The following is a 15,432-nucleotide window of genomic DNA, read 5'->3' as shown; positions in this document are numbered from 1 at the left end:
GAGTTCTATGGATCTAAGACTGGTGAGGTAGAGAATAAGGCCCTTTAGAGATGTTTTAATTCTCCCACTATCCCCTCTAACCTTTTAAAAATACTAAAAAGCTTTTCTCTTCAGCAGGGCCAACTACACAAATCAAATGCAGAGTTTCCAGGCCAGCCCACTGTGGAGAAGTTATGAATCAAATGAAAGTTAGGAACATTTTCAAAAAGGAAATGGACAGGTCAGTTTTCAAAATACCATAACTTTGATTCACCTTTTTTATTTTAACCAAAATTACAAGGAAAATGTTACCCTAGGATGTGCTCTACATGCAATATTTCGAGATCAGATTCCTGTTTTGAGAAGGGACAGTAAAAATCAAGCTTATAGTGGGAATCTAGCCTCAATCTAATGCTGCTTCATAGCAAACAGGAAGGGTTTCATGGAAGGCCACAAATCCCCCTTTAAAGAAAAAAGAAAAATAAAGAACTTTACAGAATTTACTTTACTGAACAAAGAAACAGAGATAGTGATGCAAACTGCAAGCGCTATATAGAAGAACAAATAGAGAATGTGCTTCTACATAGGGACTTTCTTACGGAAATTCAAAACAAGAAATCCATTTTTATGCCTTCTTTTTCTCATGACATGGTCCAAGGTGTTTTAAGCCAAGTTTTCCACATGTTGCCCTAAAAGAGAGACACACGGACAAAGAGATAAGACAAGACACAAAGATTTCAGTGGCATAGTCTTGAAGGGAAACCCTCTAACCTTTCCCACTAAACTTATGCAGATAACAGTAGTTATTCACATGGGCTAGATCAGATTCTGCCCTCACGTGTGCACACTGGCATTAAGGGGAGTTGTGAATGCATATTGACTAGAAGTTACATTCATTCAAAAATGCACTCTTTCCTCAACACTACCACATTCCCAAAGCAAGCGCACACCATGTAGGAAACAATCATGCCAGCATGGCTAAGCCATGGACTGTTTTTATGTTTATTGTACAGCTCCAAGCATAGTGTAGCAGCTAAGCTAATAATAATAACTTATTTACAATTTGCACTTTTAGAGAGCAACACTAAAGGCATCCATCCTGCTTAATATTGATGCTTTATAAGAAAGCACTACCATAGCTGAATAGCCCCAGGCACTACAGCTAGCACTAGTGATACTTCTCTGTTTGGGTGGGACTATTTCTGTAGGATTTGGTGAAGTGGTGCCTTATAAGGGCTCAGTTTTAAGCATGACGACTGCCTCCAGTGTTACTTTCTAAAATGGAAATTGTAAGTAAAACTTACTTTGGAACTATTAAGAAGATGCCATTTGCTTTCCTTGCGATACTGGACTCCATTTTAAGAAATGGAGATTTCAAGGTATAGAAATAAGTACTGAACTATGAAAACCTCTTGGGGCTGCAATAATGGGCTGGAAATGTCATGAGAAGAGGCCATCTTTAGCTCTCAGGGGAGATGAACAATATCAGCCTCTGTCAGGCTCCTTCAAAAGTTTTGCTTTCAAGTAGACTGGGAAGGGCAGAGATCGTAAAAACAAAAAATTATTATGAATTAAAAACAAACTTTCTCAGTAAGCTGATTGAAAGTCATGGGAAAAACATTTTCCAGTGAGAACAACTTTTTGTTCTTTTTCATAGAAAGTGGTCTCTATACACTTGTCGATATTCATTGAAAAACCCACATTTTTCAGTGAAAATAGATTTTTTTTGTGTGAAAATGTTCCAAAAAGTCATGTAAAAAAGTTTTAGTGGAAAATTTCCTATCAGCTATTACTCTGACCTTCAAAAAGTTTGATTCAGTTTTTGTGGAGGTTTGGAACATTGCTTATTGTCTGATGAAGAATCAAAGAAAGAGCTGATATCTTCTACCACTGAATAAGAAATAGAATTTATGAGAATAGAAAAACATTTTTACCCCTGAAATTACTCTGCCCAGTCAACTTCACTGTAGAGCGTCTGTTTAGAACCTCTTCTAGTCCCCCTATCTGGCTTCCTTCTTCATTTTTAAAGAAACTGTGCTGATATTTTCAGTCTCGAGCTGGTCAAAACTTTCTGCCAACACACATTTTCAATAGAAGGGTTTTCAATTTTTTTTGACAACCCCCCCCCCAAAAAAATCAAAATAAATTCTTGACAAAAATTGTTTTCACCAAGAACTTTTTCCGGGGGCTAGGGAGAACTATTTTCCAACCTGCTCTGTCTCATTTTATTCAGTTAGGTTTGCTCATTCCCAGTGCAAAGAGATTTCCATCCTGAGCGAAGAAGAAAATGAAAACATTTAATATTTTCATATGAACCATTTTGTTCAATTACTTTAGTTCTTTTAAAGCCAGATGGCAACTGATTACAGTACACTGCTACCTCAATATAATGCCACCCGATATAACACGAATTTGGATATAACGCGGTAAAGCAGTGCTCCGGGGGGGCGGGGCTGTGCACTCCGATGGATCAAAGCAAGTTCAATATAACACGGTTTCACCTATAACGCGGTAAGATTTTTTTGCTCCCAAGGACAGCGTTATATCAAGGCAGAGGTGTATCTGGTACTGAGCACCCACCAGGACTGGATTTCCAATTAGGCACAGTAAGCATGTGCTTACACACCAGTGTTAACTACCGTATATACTCATTCATAAGCCAAAATTATTTATTAAAAAAGGGAAGCATCAAAGAAGGGGGTCGATTTATGAACGGGTATAGAGAGGGGGGACACAGCCCCCCCAACAGAGGGGTCAAGGAGAGGCAGCACAGCCAGCAGAGCCAGAAGGGAAGAGGCGGGGCCTGAGTCTCTCTTCTTCTGGCCACGCTGCTCTCCCCCTGGCCTCCGAAGCAGCTGCAGCTCTGGGGCTGGCAGGCTGCAGCTGTGCTGCCCAGCCTGCTGGAGCAGCTCTGGCCAGGCCAGAGACATCCTTCCCTGGCCTGCCCTAGGTAAGGTGGGAAGGAATGGGATGGGATGACGAGAGTGTGGAGGTCTCGGGCTAGGGAGTGGGGCGTGGATGGGTTACACTGGGAGGCGTCATGTGGAGAGGTCCCAGGTTAGGGGTGGGGTCATTTGGGGAATGGTCACAGGGGTTACTCCCCTGACCCTCAGTTTCTCCCCCCAAAAAAAAATTCCCCACCAGTTGCTGTCCTGGCCTGTCAGGGTAAGCTGTTGGTGGGCTGGGACATTTTGTTTTCTTAGATTTACCTCTGTGCCTGCGGACGCGCAAGGTAAACCAATCGTCTCGGCCCACCAGAGGCTTATCCAGATGGGCCAGGAGCGAAAGTTTGCCGACCCCTGAATTAAAGGGTTGGCTTATGAATGGGTCATAAAAAATTGCCATTTTTACTTATCCATCTTGCGGGGGTCGGCTTATGATTGAATATATACGGTATGTGATTTTCTAGCCCAGTTGAGCTATTTTTAGCTGTCGATTACCGGAGTTATTTAGCAGTTGTGAGTTGTGGTATTTTGGGCTGTTTTGCTACCACTGTCCATGCTGCCACTGGCTGCACTGCTAGGGAGTTCTTGGGAAGGAGGGAGCCTGGCGGGTGCATTTTTTCCTTAAGTGAAAAGCCACAACATTCTTCTTGGAGCCAGGTTAGGAGGCAGAGTGGGCCACATAGAACTGCTGGGGGCTCCAGGCAGAGCCACATAGGGAGGCAGAGGGGACGCTGAAGATGCTTTGCCTCGGAGCACAAAAAGTATAAATCTGGCTCCCACACAGCTGAGTGCTAATAACACTGCTTTTCAGCCAGATGACTGCCAGCTGTACATTTTAAGAAAGCAGCTGGTCAGATTCTGACCCGTTTATACCATTGTAAGTTTAGAGGAGCTCTATATGCACTGGTATAACTAAGATCAGAGTCTGACTCAGTGAACCTGAAGAGAGAAGTGGAAAACTCAGGATCATAGCAGGTTTTCCTTTATTATTCCTAATCAAAGAAGAATCTGTTCTGGTCATCAGTGGGCAGGATTGAACCTCAGGAGCTAAATGCATGAGCCTCTAGTCCATGAGCTAAAAGCCAGTTAGCTGTTAGCTAAGGCTGTAGAGCAGCTGGCTCGATCGATCGATCTCTCTCTCTCTCATGAAGTTGAATCCATTTGGCTTTGTTACAGGACAGCTTTTCCATGTCAAAGCAATTGCAGAATAAACTTAAAAAACCTGGAAGCAGATGAGTAAATTGAGGGGTGCTGCTCCTATGGGAGGAAAACCCTTCTGGAAAAGGCAAATAGATTAGCTCTGAGTGGTGTTTTTATTACTCTGCATAAGCGGTTTATTTCAGTACTCACCTCATGGCTCTGCCAAAGTAACAGGAGTTTCTATAAGTTCTGCCATCAGCCGCACAGACACATTCTTGGACTGTGGGGCACAAGATAGGATCATTCTTTGGGTCATAATCACATTTTGTCTGCAAATATAATAATATATCATTTTAATTCCCTTTGCCATCTTTTCCTCCTATGGCTCTATCCTGACTTGCCAGTTCTCCTCTTTCTGCCTCTAACACTAATCTTACCAGGTCCCATGGCCATAGTGTCAGCCTAACTTGGGATGCTAGCTCTTTGAGACATAGGCTTTTGTCTTCCTCTTGATTGTACAATGCCAAGTACATTGACAGTGCTCAGTAAATAATAGTAATGTCGAGGGGGGGGTAAATCCAACATCAGAAGTAAGACCTGTTTCCCCCATCACCACCAGCAGAGCCAGACCTGTGAACAGGGGAACGACTCATGAACCCAGTCCATGCTAAGGGTGTATTTGGAGGAGTGAGGTAGTGTTATTTTTGTGAAGTAGTTCAGGTTCCCAAAGATGCATTTAACTGGGTTTCAAAGGGTTAAATGCTGCTCTTCCCACATCTCTCAAATTGGCAGCTCTCTGTTGGACCAGCAACTGAGGTGGCAAAATTGAAGGGATTTTTCAGTTACAAAGGTTAAAAATCTGAAAAAGCATAAAGGCAGGAGAAGCCCAATTCATCCTTTTCTCCTAGTGCACCAGCTGCAGACAGCATCTGTAACTAGGAAAGGAGAGTTAGTTCAACCAGAATAAGAACCAGGCCAGACCTCAATCTAATCCCTTATCGAGACTGACCCAATCCTTTAGTAAGGTGTGTAGTGCTTCCAATTAGTGACGGGCTCCTCTTAGCCCCATAGTGTCACTGTGAGTTAGTCTGGAAAGATCTTCCGCAAATTTTCTGGGATCCTACTGGGAAGGGAGTTGTAGGAAACATTACCTGGTTGCTGGGTGAGGGTTTGGGGGATCAGGAGTCTGATGGGGAATTTGGGTTGCAAAGAGGAATACTCTGGGTCTTTGGGGGGAATTGTGTCAAATGGACAGTGGGGATGCCGTCAAGGGAAGGAAGAAACTCCACGCAAGCCTCTGGGAGTATGTATGAGGTGACACAGGGAGAAAAGAGTGAGATGGGTCTATCAGGGAAGTTGCTGAGGAGGAGGAAAGCATTTTTGAATCAGGAACATCCTGAATTTTTGATGCGTATTGACAGTGTACTGAAGTGCGGGACACAAGAAATAGTCTTGTCCATTGCTTCTGAGGTCCAGTGAATAGGGCACTGGGCTGGGAGCTAGGAGACGGGTTTGAGTCCCAGTTCTACCACTAACTGCAAATCACTTCCCCTCTCTGCGTTTCATTCAAAACCCCTACTCTGTACGGCAGGGGGATATAAATGGTCCCCAATATGCCCCACCTCCACAGATTAGGGTTAAAGATTTTACCTTTTCTTTCCCTACATAGACACAGGAAGGGAAAAGTCTTTATTCTGGTTGTTCTGATTTATCTGCTGCTGATGGAGATGTAGGAGAGAGAGACTCTCACAGCCTTCTGTCTGATTTGTAACATGAACTGGCTGCACTGTACTGGCAGTAACTGGTCATTTGACTCAATGAACAGAAGAAGTCAGTCCCCAGTATCCAGAATCATGTGTAATGGGAAAAGATTCTTCCTAATAAGGTATATAGACAAACAATGATTTGAAATTTCAAACTCTCTCTTTGATATTTTCCCCATCACTTCCCTTCCGGTAGCTCTTAGATTCTCAAACAATCCAGCCAGGTATTGTATCACATCGAATTATGCATGGGAAACAATGGTCTGACCATGTACACCAGTGCAACTGAATCCCAGGGATTTACTCTCTCTGTTTATGAGTACCAAGGTAGTCCCTTTTTGATGATCCCAGCCTCTTCGTTAGCTATTTTGAGGGGGGAGATGATTCCAACACAGAGTTCATGATCACATAGTGCTTACAAGGGTCTCTTGAGACAAGGGAATGTGAGGGTTCAACAACAATAAGAGCTGGACTCACCTTGCCCTCATGACTGGCAACATCGGGAACAAAATCACAGACATACCAGATAAAAATGAGGGAAAACATTGGAAAGAAATTAAATGCAAAACATGCATCTGTCTGGAGCAAAACTGAATGCAGCTTCTAACCTAGCAAATACCAGGGAAAGCAAGTTCCCTGCACTAATGAACCACACATAAAGCTGTACGTCTTGTTAATAAATAATGGCTGCATTTAACGAAGTTCATTCTTCTGGCTTTGGTGATCCATAAAATGTTGCATTCCTAGCAAAATGCTCAGAAAACAATAACAGTTGCTAAATATTGTGTATTTTTTGGCTACTTGGATCATCTATTGAGTCTGAATATTTAAAATGAATGCTGTCACTGGTATAGTCTGTGACATCACAGCAAGTGGAGCAGGAACCCCAATGATGCCCTTTTTCAGGAGAATGGGATCATTACACACCACTAATAAGGGGAACCTGCAAGATAGTAATAGTCACACTAAATCTATGTTAACTCTCTGCTTTACAGGCATCTAATGCCCACTGAGGTCAATGAGAGGCTTTCCATTGACTTTAGTGGAGCTTGGCTCTGGTCCATATATTTTAAAAATGACATAAGGAGAAGATGGAGATAAGTCTATGCTAAGACACATAAATGCAAGATCTCACTTTGAAGCCCAGGAGCCCGAGTCCTGTTGAGGTTCCAAAACCTGGACATACTGTCAAACACCAGCAGCCTTCTCAACAAAGTGAAGGAGAAGCCTTAGACTGAAGAACTAATATATCTGAATGAAGAACTTCAGAGTGAAGTGCACTCCCACAACCTCCTTCTCCTTGCTTTTTGAGGCCAGGACAAGATTAATTAATGCTGGCAGGTGGCAGAGAATTGGGCCACCCCTCTCACTACAGGGGTTAGTAAAAGTTACTCACCAGAGCAGCAGAAAGCTGCCAGAATAAGAAGCACAATGACACCAGCTATCTTCATGGTGGAGACAGTTGCTGTCTCTCTGTTGAGTCTCTGCTTAGTGGATTTCTCTTAATAAATTCCATGAGTTGAGCTCACATTGTGTGTGTGCTCACATTGTGTGTGTGTGTGTGTGCTCACATTGTGTGTGTGTGTGTGTAGAACTCCAGATTCTTCTGTTTGATTATGAAATCACCCTAGTGGCTTGGTACTGCTAATGCAAACCAGAAGATTTTTGAGGAGCAGTTCCCAACTCTCAGGAATGCTTCCTTATCAATATAATTTCTAGAAAATCAGGATGAGCATAAGTTACATTCTTGATCTTTGCACCATGGAGCTTGTCAACAAGATTTATTGTACAATCAGTAATCCTCACTTCAATCCCACATGAATATTTTCATGGAGGTACATTTCAAAAGGAGCAACTCTACAGAGAGGACAGCAATTTCTTGCCATATTTACATCTTTATTGAGTCCCAGTCTCATGCACATTTCCTTGCAGTGGGGGGTTTACAATGGATTGAGTTATATTCTGATGGATTTATTCAAAATAATTTCACCATGAGAAATGGTTACCAAAGCAATTTGTTGGTATGACATTTATTTTCAAATAAAATTAGGATTTGGGTCAGCACTGGTGTATGGATGAAGTATAAAGCAGCAATTCTCTTGTATCAGTGAATGATGTATTCTACAAAAACATTTACACAACAGTTTGTGGTGTATTAGGATTTTTCAGAACATGTCAGTGAATGGATGAGAATGTGTTTACGTTGCATGGGTGAACATGTTGAAGAATACAGATGAACAATGATTGTTTAACATCCCATAAGCATCTAATGGAGACTGGCAATCAACAAAGGCCCTTCAAGTACAGTCTAATGTCACATAATGTCTAATTAATTTTTTTCAGCTCTTCTTCCCTGTAAAAAGATGTAATGGAAATGCAGGTGAAGAATGTGTTAGCAGGTGGCTGAGCCTATCATGGCGGACTGAATCCCTCTCACTCTTAGAAGCAAAAATGTGCAGACAAGGGAACATTATTTTCTGCAGGAAGCAGAAATACATCAAAAAGACATGGGAGGTTTGAGGTGTAAAATAAATATAGTAAATCCCAAGAGCATAAAAGCAATGAATGAGGAACTCCTAGAGGAACAGGGGTAAGAGAGAAGAGTGCAAGGCAGGGAGCTGGAGGAGCCTATCACAGCTCCCTGCTTCCCTGCCTTAGCCCTCGTCTGGGTATAAATTAGAGCAGTCTTGAAGATGTTTCAACTTGTGGCAGCCAGAAACAGAGCTTAAGGGGCCATCTGCCAGTTGAGCAAAGCTGGAGTGTAATGCATGTTGCCCCCCCTTGCCCCTCCCAACCTCCCATTGTGAGGAGGGTGGCATAATGCATCCAGACACATCAGTCCTCCCAACACTGGAGATTCCCTCATGCTGACAGAATCACCAGGAGAGGAGTTAGGGCCAGATTCCATCCCCTTTGTGCAGCAATGGCATTCTGACATTGGCAAAGAGATCTGAAAGATATCTGCAATTCACATAGTCACCTTCGTGCCAGGATCCAACCCAGAGTGAATTTTTATGGCTGAATAATAAACTAATTGAACGGTGGCATGTAGAATGAAAATACCAACCTAACTTTAACTGCTGGTATTGCAGTAGAGGAAAGTATGCCTTTTGTCCAGAAACAGAGGGGTTAAAATTTATAGCACTGAGGTCTTTACTGAAATTCTTTGAAAATCCAGTAAAGTTACTACCATCTCCCCAATCTGAGGGTGAGATACTGTAGATAAGGCATCTGTCCAGGGGAGAATTACAATGAAAAGTCCCTCCAAGTGCACCTCTAGGCCAATGACTCAATACTCCTTGCCCTTCTTGAAATTCCTCCTTAGTTATCTTGATTCGGTTACAACAAGTGACACTAGCTGGATATACACTTAAGGGGAAACCTCCCCAGTCACTAAACACTAAAATAATCTGTAGAAAGATAGAGAGAGTGTGTCAGTCAGAACCAATAATATCAACAAACCCAGCCAGGCACAAGAGAAAGACTCTGTAACAACCTGATACCAAGAACTAGTCCTACATTTGTGTGTGCATTTAGTGCTCATGAAAGATTGTCCTTTGGGCCATACCAGAGCAGATTCCCTCTCTATCTGCCTTAGCCTTGTCCTAAAGGTATGACCTCTAGGAGTGAGAGAATAATTCAATTCCTGTGCCACAGTCTGCTGTGCTGAGATTGCCAACCACGGTGTCCAATAGTTTTAGTTGTGCTGGCATGCTGGTAGTTTCTGTGATCAGGACACCTGCCCTTGAGGACGTGGTCTGAGACTCACCAAACTTATTTCATAATGGTCACAGAACAGCCAGCACATGGTAAGAACTTTGGGTCACTACTGACCTATGCTGGATTTAAACTGGGAACTAGGATGTAAATAGTTCGATAAGAGACCAGGCACTGAAGGAATAAACTGGACTGTGACACAGAGAAGGGTTACACAGCACCTGTAGGCACAATGTAAAAATCCATGCTAAACTTAAAGAAGTGACTTTGCAGAAATCCCCAAGCAGCACACTAAACAGATGTAGAAACCGGGGAACATGCAAATATTGACAGGAAGGGATGTTCCTTCAGAATTCTCCTGAAGAACTGAGCTGTATTGCAATACGCAACCATGAACTCTGTACTCAGAGCTGAGCTTGATTTTCCACAGTGTTGAGCACCCAAAACTCACACTGCCTTCAGCAGGAGCAGTGGATGCTCAACGCTTCTGAAAAGTAGGGCAGTGTAATGTGGCACTGTCCTTTCAACCAACTTAAAGAGTTCTAGTGACACTTCATGCCTTGGTAGAATCTTAGAATCACCTAAAAGCAACTAGAGACAATGGGAGCTAAAAGTAGAGGCAAATTCAGAAGTGCATGTAATGGAGACCTTTAGTGTAGCTTCAATGCTGACATGATTGGAAGGAAGAGTACATTATATTTTCTTAGATGAACCTGTGTATTTGTCCCAATAATATTAAGCAGATTTGTTTCCATTTTAGGTTTCTAGACATCGTTTACATTGTCTGGAATGACCCTGGCTCAGAATCCTTCACTGTCCAATCATTTCCCTCTTCAATTAGTGCCATTCTGTTATATTTATCATATAAAATCCTCCTTTTCTGAATCATCTTTATCCCCATTCTCCTCATCCCATTGTTCTCTCCCTCCCTCCAACCAATCCTGATACATCCCTTCCCACAACTTTCCTTTCCTCTGAACTCCCTTTTTTCTTATTATTGAGCCCAATGCCAGACCCTTCTTCATGCCCTCAGATCACAATCAAGTTCTCAGATGATCTCCTCCACCCTGAATTTGGAGACTCCTTCTGTTCTACCAGTTGTTCGTTATCATAATGATTCTCCTACCAGTCTCTCTTCCTTGTTCCCCAATCCAATTTCCTTACCTCTTGAACAGTCAAATCTTCCACTGCTGGCATTTCCAATGAATGTTAGGATGTCAGCAAATCCAGCAGTATCTGCAAGGTCATTTGTGGTCTTCCAGCCTGGTAAGCTAGTGTGAGAGTTTCCCTGGGTCAGAGGACTTAACTGCATTTTAAATCATATGATATGTGAGAGTTGAAGACAGCAGCAGACCTGAGCCAAATCCAGAATTCAGGACCCAAACTTTGTTTTTTGTGGATAAGGTACAAACTCACAAAAGGTGCCAAATTAAAACTCCTAAGTAACATAGGTGTAACCCGCACACCTCCTGAACGTGGTGCTCTATCCCTTCTAGTGGCACTGAGACCACTTAGAAATTAATGAGTCTACTACAGGCTTAGCTAACAGCCATGTGACTTTTAGCTTATGCATTTAGCTTCAGAAATCACAGGTTCCATCCCTCCCGCCAATGACTGGGGTCTGTCAGTGTTATATAGGCAATAGTTACAGACCAGGAAGACTGACTGGCATTACGAAGGCAATCCATAAGTATAGATCAGGAGATCGTTTGAAAAATTCTAGCTCTGATAGGTCCTGAATGGGAAAAGTTAGATCCTGTGAGATACATTTAAAATTTCAGCAAAGGTACAAGGGATAAAGGATTAGGAAGTGTGGGGGGAACTTTGTGATCAGTGAGTAAGCTGATTATGCAAGAAGGGGAGTGTGGATAAGAGGGTTGATGCAGATAAGAGTAACTGGATTCAGGGTGGATGTTCAGTGCAACTTTTAAGTACTTTATAAAAGAATCCAGTTTATTCAGTGCTAGAGCAGATGGTCAGTCCTCTTCCTACTTTATCTAAACCAGTCCCTCATCCCTACATTTAGATAGATCAACCAAGCCAAGAATCTCCTTGAAAACAATAAGAGAACTATTTGTTCAGCCACTTTCCTGTTCCATCACCTGTGGCCCTGCATTGTCCTGCCACTCACCTGTGTAATTAAAGCCTACACAGTCTTCATTCACTAATCACCAACATTTCCAATATTCAGTGGCTGAAGCTGGTCTTACCCTGTACTTAAACACCTGAATCAGAGTAGGCTGATTTTCAAAGGTGCTGAGCACCTTCAATTTGCATTGACTTCAAGTGGAGTTGCAAGTGCTCTGCCCCTCTGCAAACAGTAACAGATTTAAGAGACTAATAAGCCCAGGTTTCAAAATGTTGACCTAAGGTTTGGAAGGCATTTTGAGTTTCCCAGCTTTTAATTTGAGGAAGTCAAAATGCCAAAAGCAAAAGGTAAATCTGATCATGCAAAACAACTCTCGCATTTCCCACAAAGCCTGTTGATGCTATCTTATCACTGGTTGCCAGCAGCAAGAGGAAGCTTGAGACTTCATGGAGAAATATACCTGTGGTTGTCGCATACCATAGAGAAGATGATAACCTGCAAACCCCTACAAGTGTCTGCTGAAAAAATGTTGAAGCAGCAAGATAATCTGGACAATCAAGTCTGTGGAATGGAGCAATCACTTGAAACAAAGGATGGCGGGAAATGGAAAAACGATAAGTGACATGGCCGAGCTAATGAAACAATCTGTCAATGGATGGAGCCCAATGGTTCCTGTTCCAGGGTTCAGACACTGCAAAATTAACAGATATAGACAGAAATGGGCCTATAATAGAAGACAAAGGAAATCCCATTGGACTCAGAGGGCCTAATCCTAAAGTTTTAATACTGTATATTGAAAAAGATCCCATATATCAGTGGAGTATTAAATTGTTGCTTCTCACAATAATAATTTTCTCTTTTACAGCTATCCTAGATCTATAAGATAATACAAACACATAGTAAGAGACAGTCCCTGCCCCAAAGAGATTAGAGATGGACAAGAAAGATAAAGGGTGGGAGGCGAAAAAGAAGACTAGTGAAGTGACTCGCCCAGATTCACCCTGAGGGCAAGAAGCTGACTCAGAACCAGAAACCCCAAGTCTCTTGACTCCCAGTACACTGATAAGCTCCTGAAAGACAGCAAAGGCAACAAAAGAAGTTACCTACTGCACCACAGGACTGCTGCTCTGTAAAGTATTCAGACCTCAGTCCCACGTCTCAAGCTACAGGCTAATGAAAGGAGTTAGAATGGAGTTAGAATGGTGAAGCATAATAGTGTGGTAGATATATTCATTGCTGAGTTTGTAAAAATAGTATTTTGGGGTTCCTTAGTTCTCAGTGACCCCAGCTCAAAGGCCTGATCCTGCTTTCATTGTCATCAATAACAAACCTTCCTGTAGATTTAAAGTTCTGGGATACAAAGTCCCTCCGTTTACAACAAAATTTGTTTTTACCTAATTGCCAGTGCTGCAAATTTACTGTGGGATCTGAAAATTGAGCTGTGTTCCTTCTAGCTCATGCACTGTGGCCTGCAATAAAGACTCGATAGTTGCTCTCAGTTACACTCATTGTCTTCATCTTCACTCAACTACAGTTCTGCAACCCCATTAACTGTAATAGGTTGACACAGCTGCTACGGAGAGTGAATATTACTCCAGCAATTGGAACTTGATGAATATTTCTCCTAATGGTGTTAAAGCCAGCATAGAATCTAGCTGTGTCTCCTATAGCTGTACTAGCTCTGCTGTGCTAATAGGAGTAAAATGTAACAAAAACTATTATTTTGTTGATAAAGACAACATACATTATTATTTATTATTAATAATTACTACTACACAGTAGTGTCAAAAATGTGCTATGTGCTGTACAAATATATAGGCAGATAAATCCCCTTTCTAAGAGTTTATAATCTAAAAAGATTAAGCAACAAAAAAAGAGAGAAGCAAAGGAGTCAGAGTAATATAGGCATAGGTCTTGCAGGACTGCTTATAAACATGCATACTCACGTGTGTGACATCAACTGACTTCAGTGTCCTTTAGATCAACCCGAAAAGGAGCTAATTTAACGTAAGTATGGTCATACTGAGTCAGACCAATGGTCCATCTAGCCCAATATCCTGTCTTCCAACAGGGGCCAGTGCCAGATGCTTTAGAAGGAGTGAACAGAACAGAGCAATATTGAGTGATCCATCTCATCCAGTCCCAGCTTCTGACAGCTGGAGGTTTAGGGACACCCAGAGCCAGAGCATGGGGTTGTGTCCCTGACCATCTTGGCTAATAGCCATTGATGGACCTATCCTTCAGGAACTTACCTAATTCTTGTTTGAATCCAGCTATAATTTGACTGTGCGTTGTGTGAAGATGCACTTCTTGAATAAAAGTTTGCCATTTTTACATAGTCATTTTTTCCAAGCAGAACAGCTTAAACCTGCTGTTCAAATGCTGAGAGTGCCCTCATGCAGCCATAGCAACTGGAAAACACTTCTGATGAGGAAACATTAGGTCAGCACCTGTCATTGCTATAGGCAGAACATTATAAGATCCTGTTTTCAGTTGTTTGTAACTTTGCCAAACTTTAATCACTCGTGCTGAAATTAACTATCCTAGATGTCTGCCTCAGACTGAAATTATCTGAAAAGTTTCAGATAAAACACATTTGCCATTTACAACAATACAGTTAGAAGAAAAAATGTGTAGTTTTGTCCATCTTAAAAAAATTCATCGATTTCATTAAGAAGCCCCAGCTCCTCCATACTTTGGAGGAAGGCCTTGAAATTTGGTCGGGGAGGGGAGTGAGGAGGTTGCCCTGGTGTCAAGGCTGTGCCTTTTGCTGTTTCTGTGAAAATCTGCACAAATTTGACCAAGTTAAGAGTGTCTGAAAATCTAATTTTCCACATGCTCAGAAGAGGCTTGTTAGATTTGGCAGCTAAATTCACCAAAGATTCCATCTGCACTGAATATGCTCTGTCCTCTCACAACTCCTACACCCTGAATGCACAGCACATGTGTCATCCCCACAGAGCTTGATATTCCATTCAAAGGCTATGGAGCTGAGCAAGACTTTCTCTGCAGTTGCTGCTCCTCTCTGTTCCAGTGCTGAGCACAGGAACTGAGGTAAGGAATATTGTCTCTCCTGTGTTCTCAGTGCCCCACTTGCTGGCACTCAGCATGTGGAGAAGAAACAGCCATACTCCAATGCAGAAGGGTAAGGAATGTAGGGAGCCAGCAGGGTGAAGCAAATGGATAAGAGCAGCAGGAGAGGGGAAACTTTGGGGGCACAGAGAAAGAATGGGCTATAACCACTAGAAAACCTGTCCTTCCAGAACCTGGAATTGAATCCAAGAATCCTGAGTTTCACCATTCCTTTGCTTTCAGCAAATAGCTGTGAAACCCGCTGGCAAAGCATCCCATTCTTCACTACTGCTAGTCCACATCAAGGATAACAGCCTACTATTTCTACCAGTGACTACTCTAGCTCAAAAGGTAGAGGTTTATGCTGTAGATTTAACAGTCCTAATCCTGCAGATGACCCACATTGGGAGTTGCTATGGTTTCATATAATAGAATTTTTTTTTCAGTTTGTATTTTTAAAATTAGTTCATTACACTGAAAGAACAACGTTAATAGAATGTTCAAGTTGCTAAGTCAAGCCCTTAGAAGCTAAGAAATGCCAGAATTAAGGTCCCCTGTGCAACCTTAGTTCGTCTCCCTCGTGTGCATGCCTTATGATGCAGTCTCTAATTACATGATCAGATAATATTTTTTCCACAGTACCCTGCCTGATTTAGTGCACGGCATGGATAGTATTCTGGGAATGAATCAGGGTTGTATAGTGAATGAGGCAGTTGTCTGGAGGATC

The 15,432-nt window shown here is 42.2% G+C and overlaps 1 protein-coding gene across 4 annotated transcripts; it reads right to left on the bottom strand.

The window, feature by feature from the left end:
• Window positions 1-259: 259 nt before the first annotated feature.
• Window positions 260-14,013, bottom strand: LOC127055669 (serine protease inhibitor Kazal-type 6-like). Of its 4 annotated transcripts, none has more exons than XM_050962900.1 (4): window positions 7,227-7,278; window positions 6,305-6,330; window positions 4,275-4,393; window positions 260-668 (listed from the first exon to the last, which is right to left on the bottom strand). In XM_050962900.1, the coding sequence occupies exons 1-4, from the start codon at window positions 7,276-7,278 to the stop codon at window positions 605-607; spliced, it is 261 nt and encodes an 86-aa protein (XP_050818857.1). In that variant the 3' UTR covers window positions 260-604. The 4 variants fall into 4 exon arrangements, 1 of the variants encoding a protein (XP_050818857.1); XR_007775524.1 differs by lacking the exons at window positions 6,305-6,330; window positions 7,227-7,278 and adding exons at window positions 2,190-2,250; window positions 13,886-14,013 and having other exon boundaries at window positions 574-668; XR_007775523.1 differs by lacking the exons at window positions 6,305-6,330; window positions 7,227-7,278 and adding exons at window positions 2,190-2,250; window positions 10,709-10,827 and having other exon boundaries at window positions 574-668.
• Between the last annotated feature and the right edge of the window lie 1,419 nt (window positions 14,014-15,432).

The sequence above is a fragment of the Gopherus flavomarginatus genome, chromosome 7, assembly GCF_025201925.1.
Source record: "Gopherus flavomarginatus isolate rGopFla2 chromosome 7, rGopFla2.mat.asm, whole genome shotgun sequence".
Classification (NCBI taxonomy): Eukaryota; Metazoa; Chordata; order Testudines; family Testudinidae; genus Gopherus; species Gopherus flavomarginatus.
Note: the sequence above shows the minus strand (reverse complement) of the source record. Positions and strands in the feature narration are given on the sequence as shown.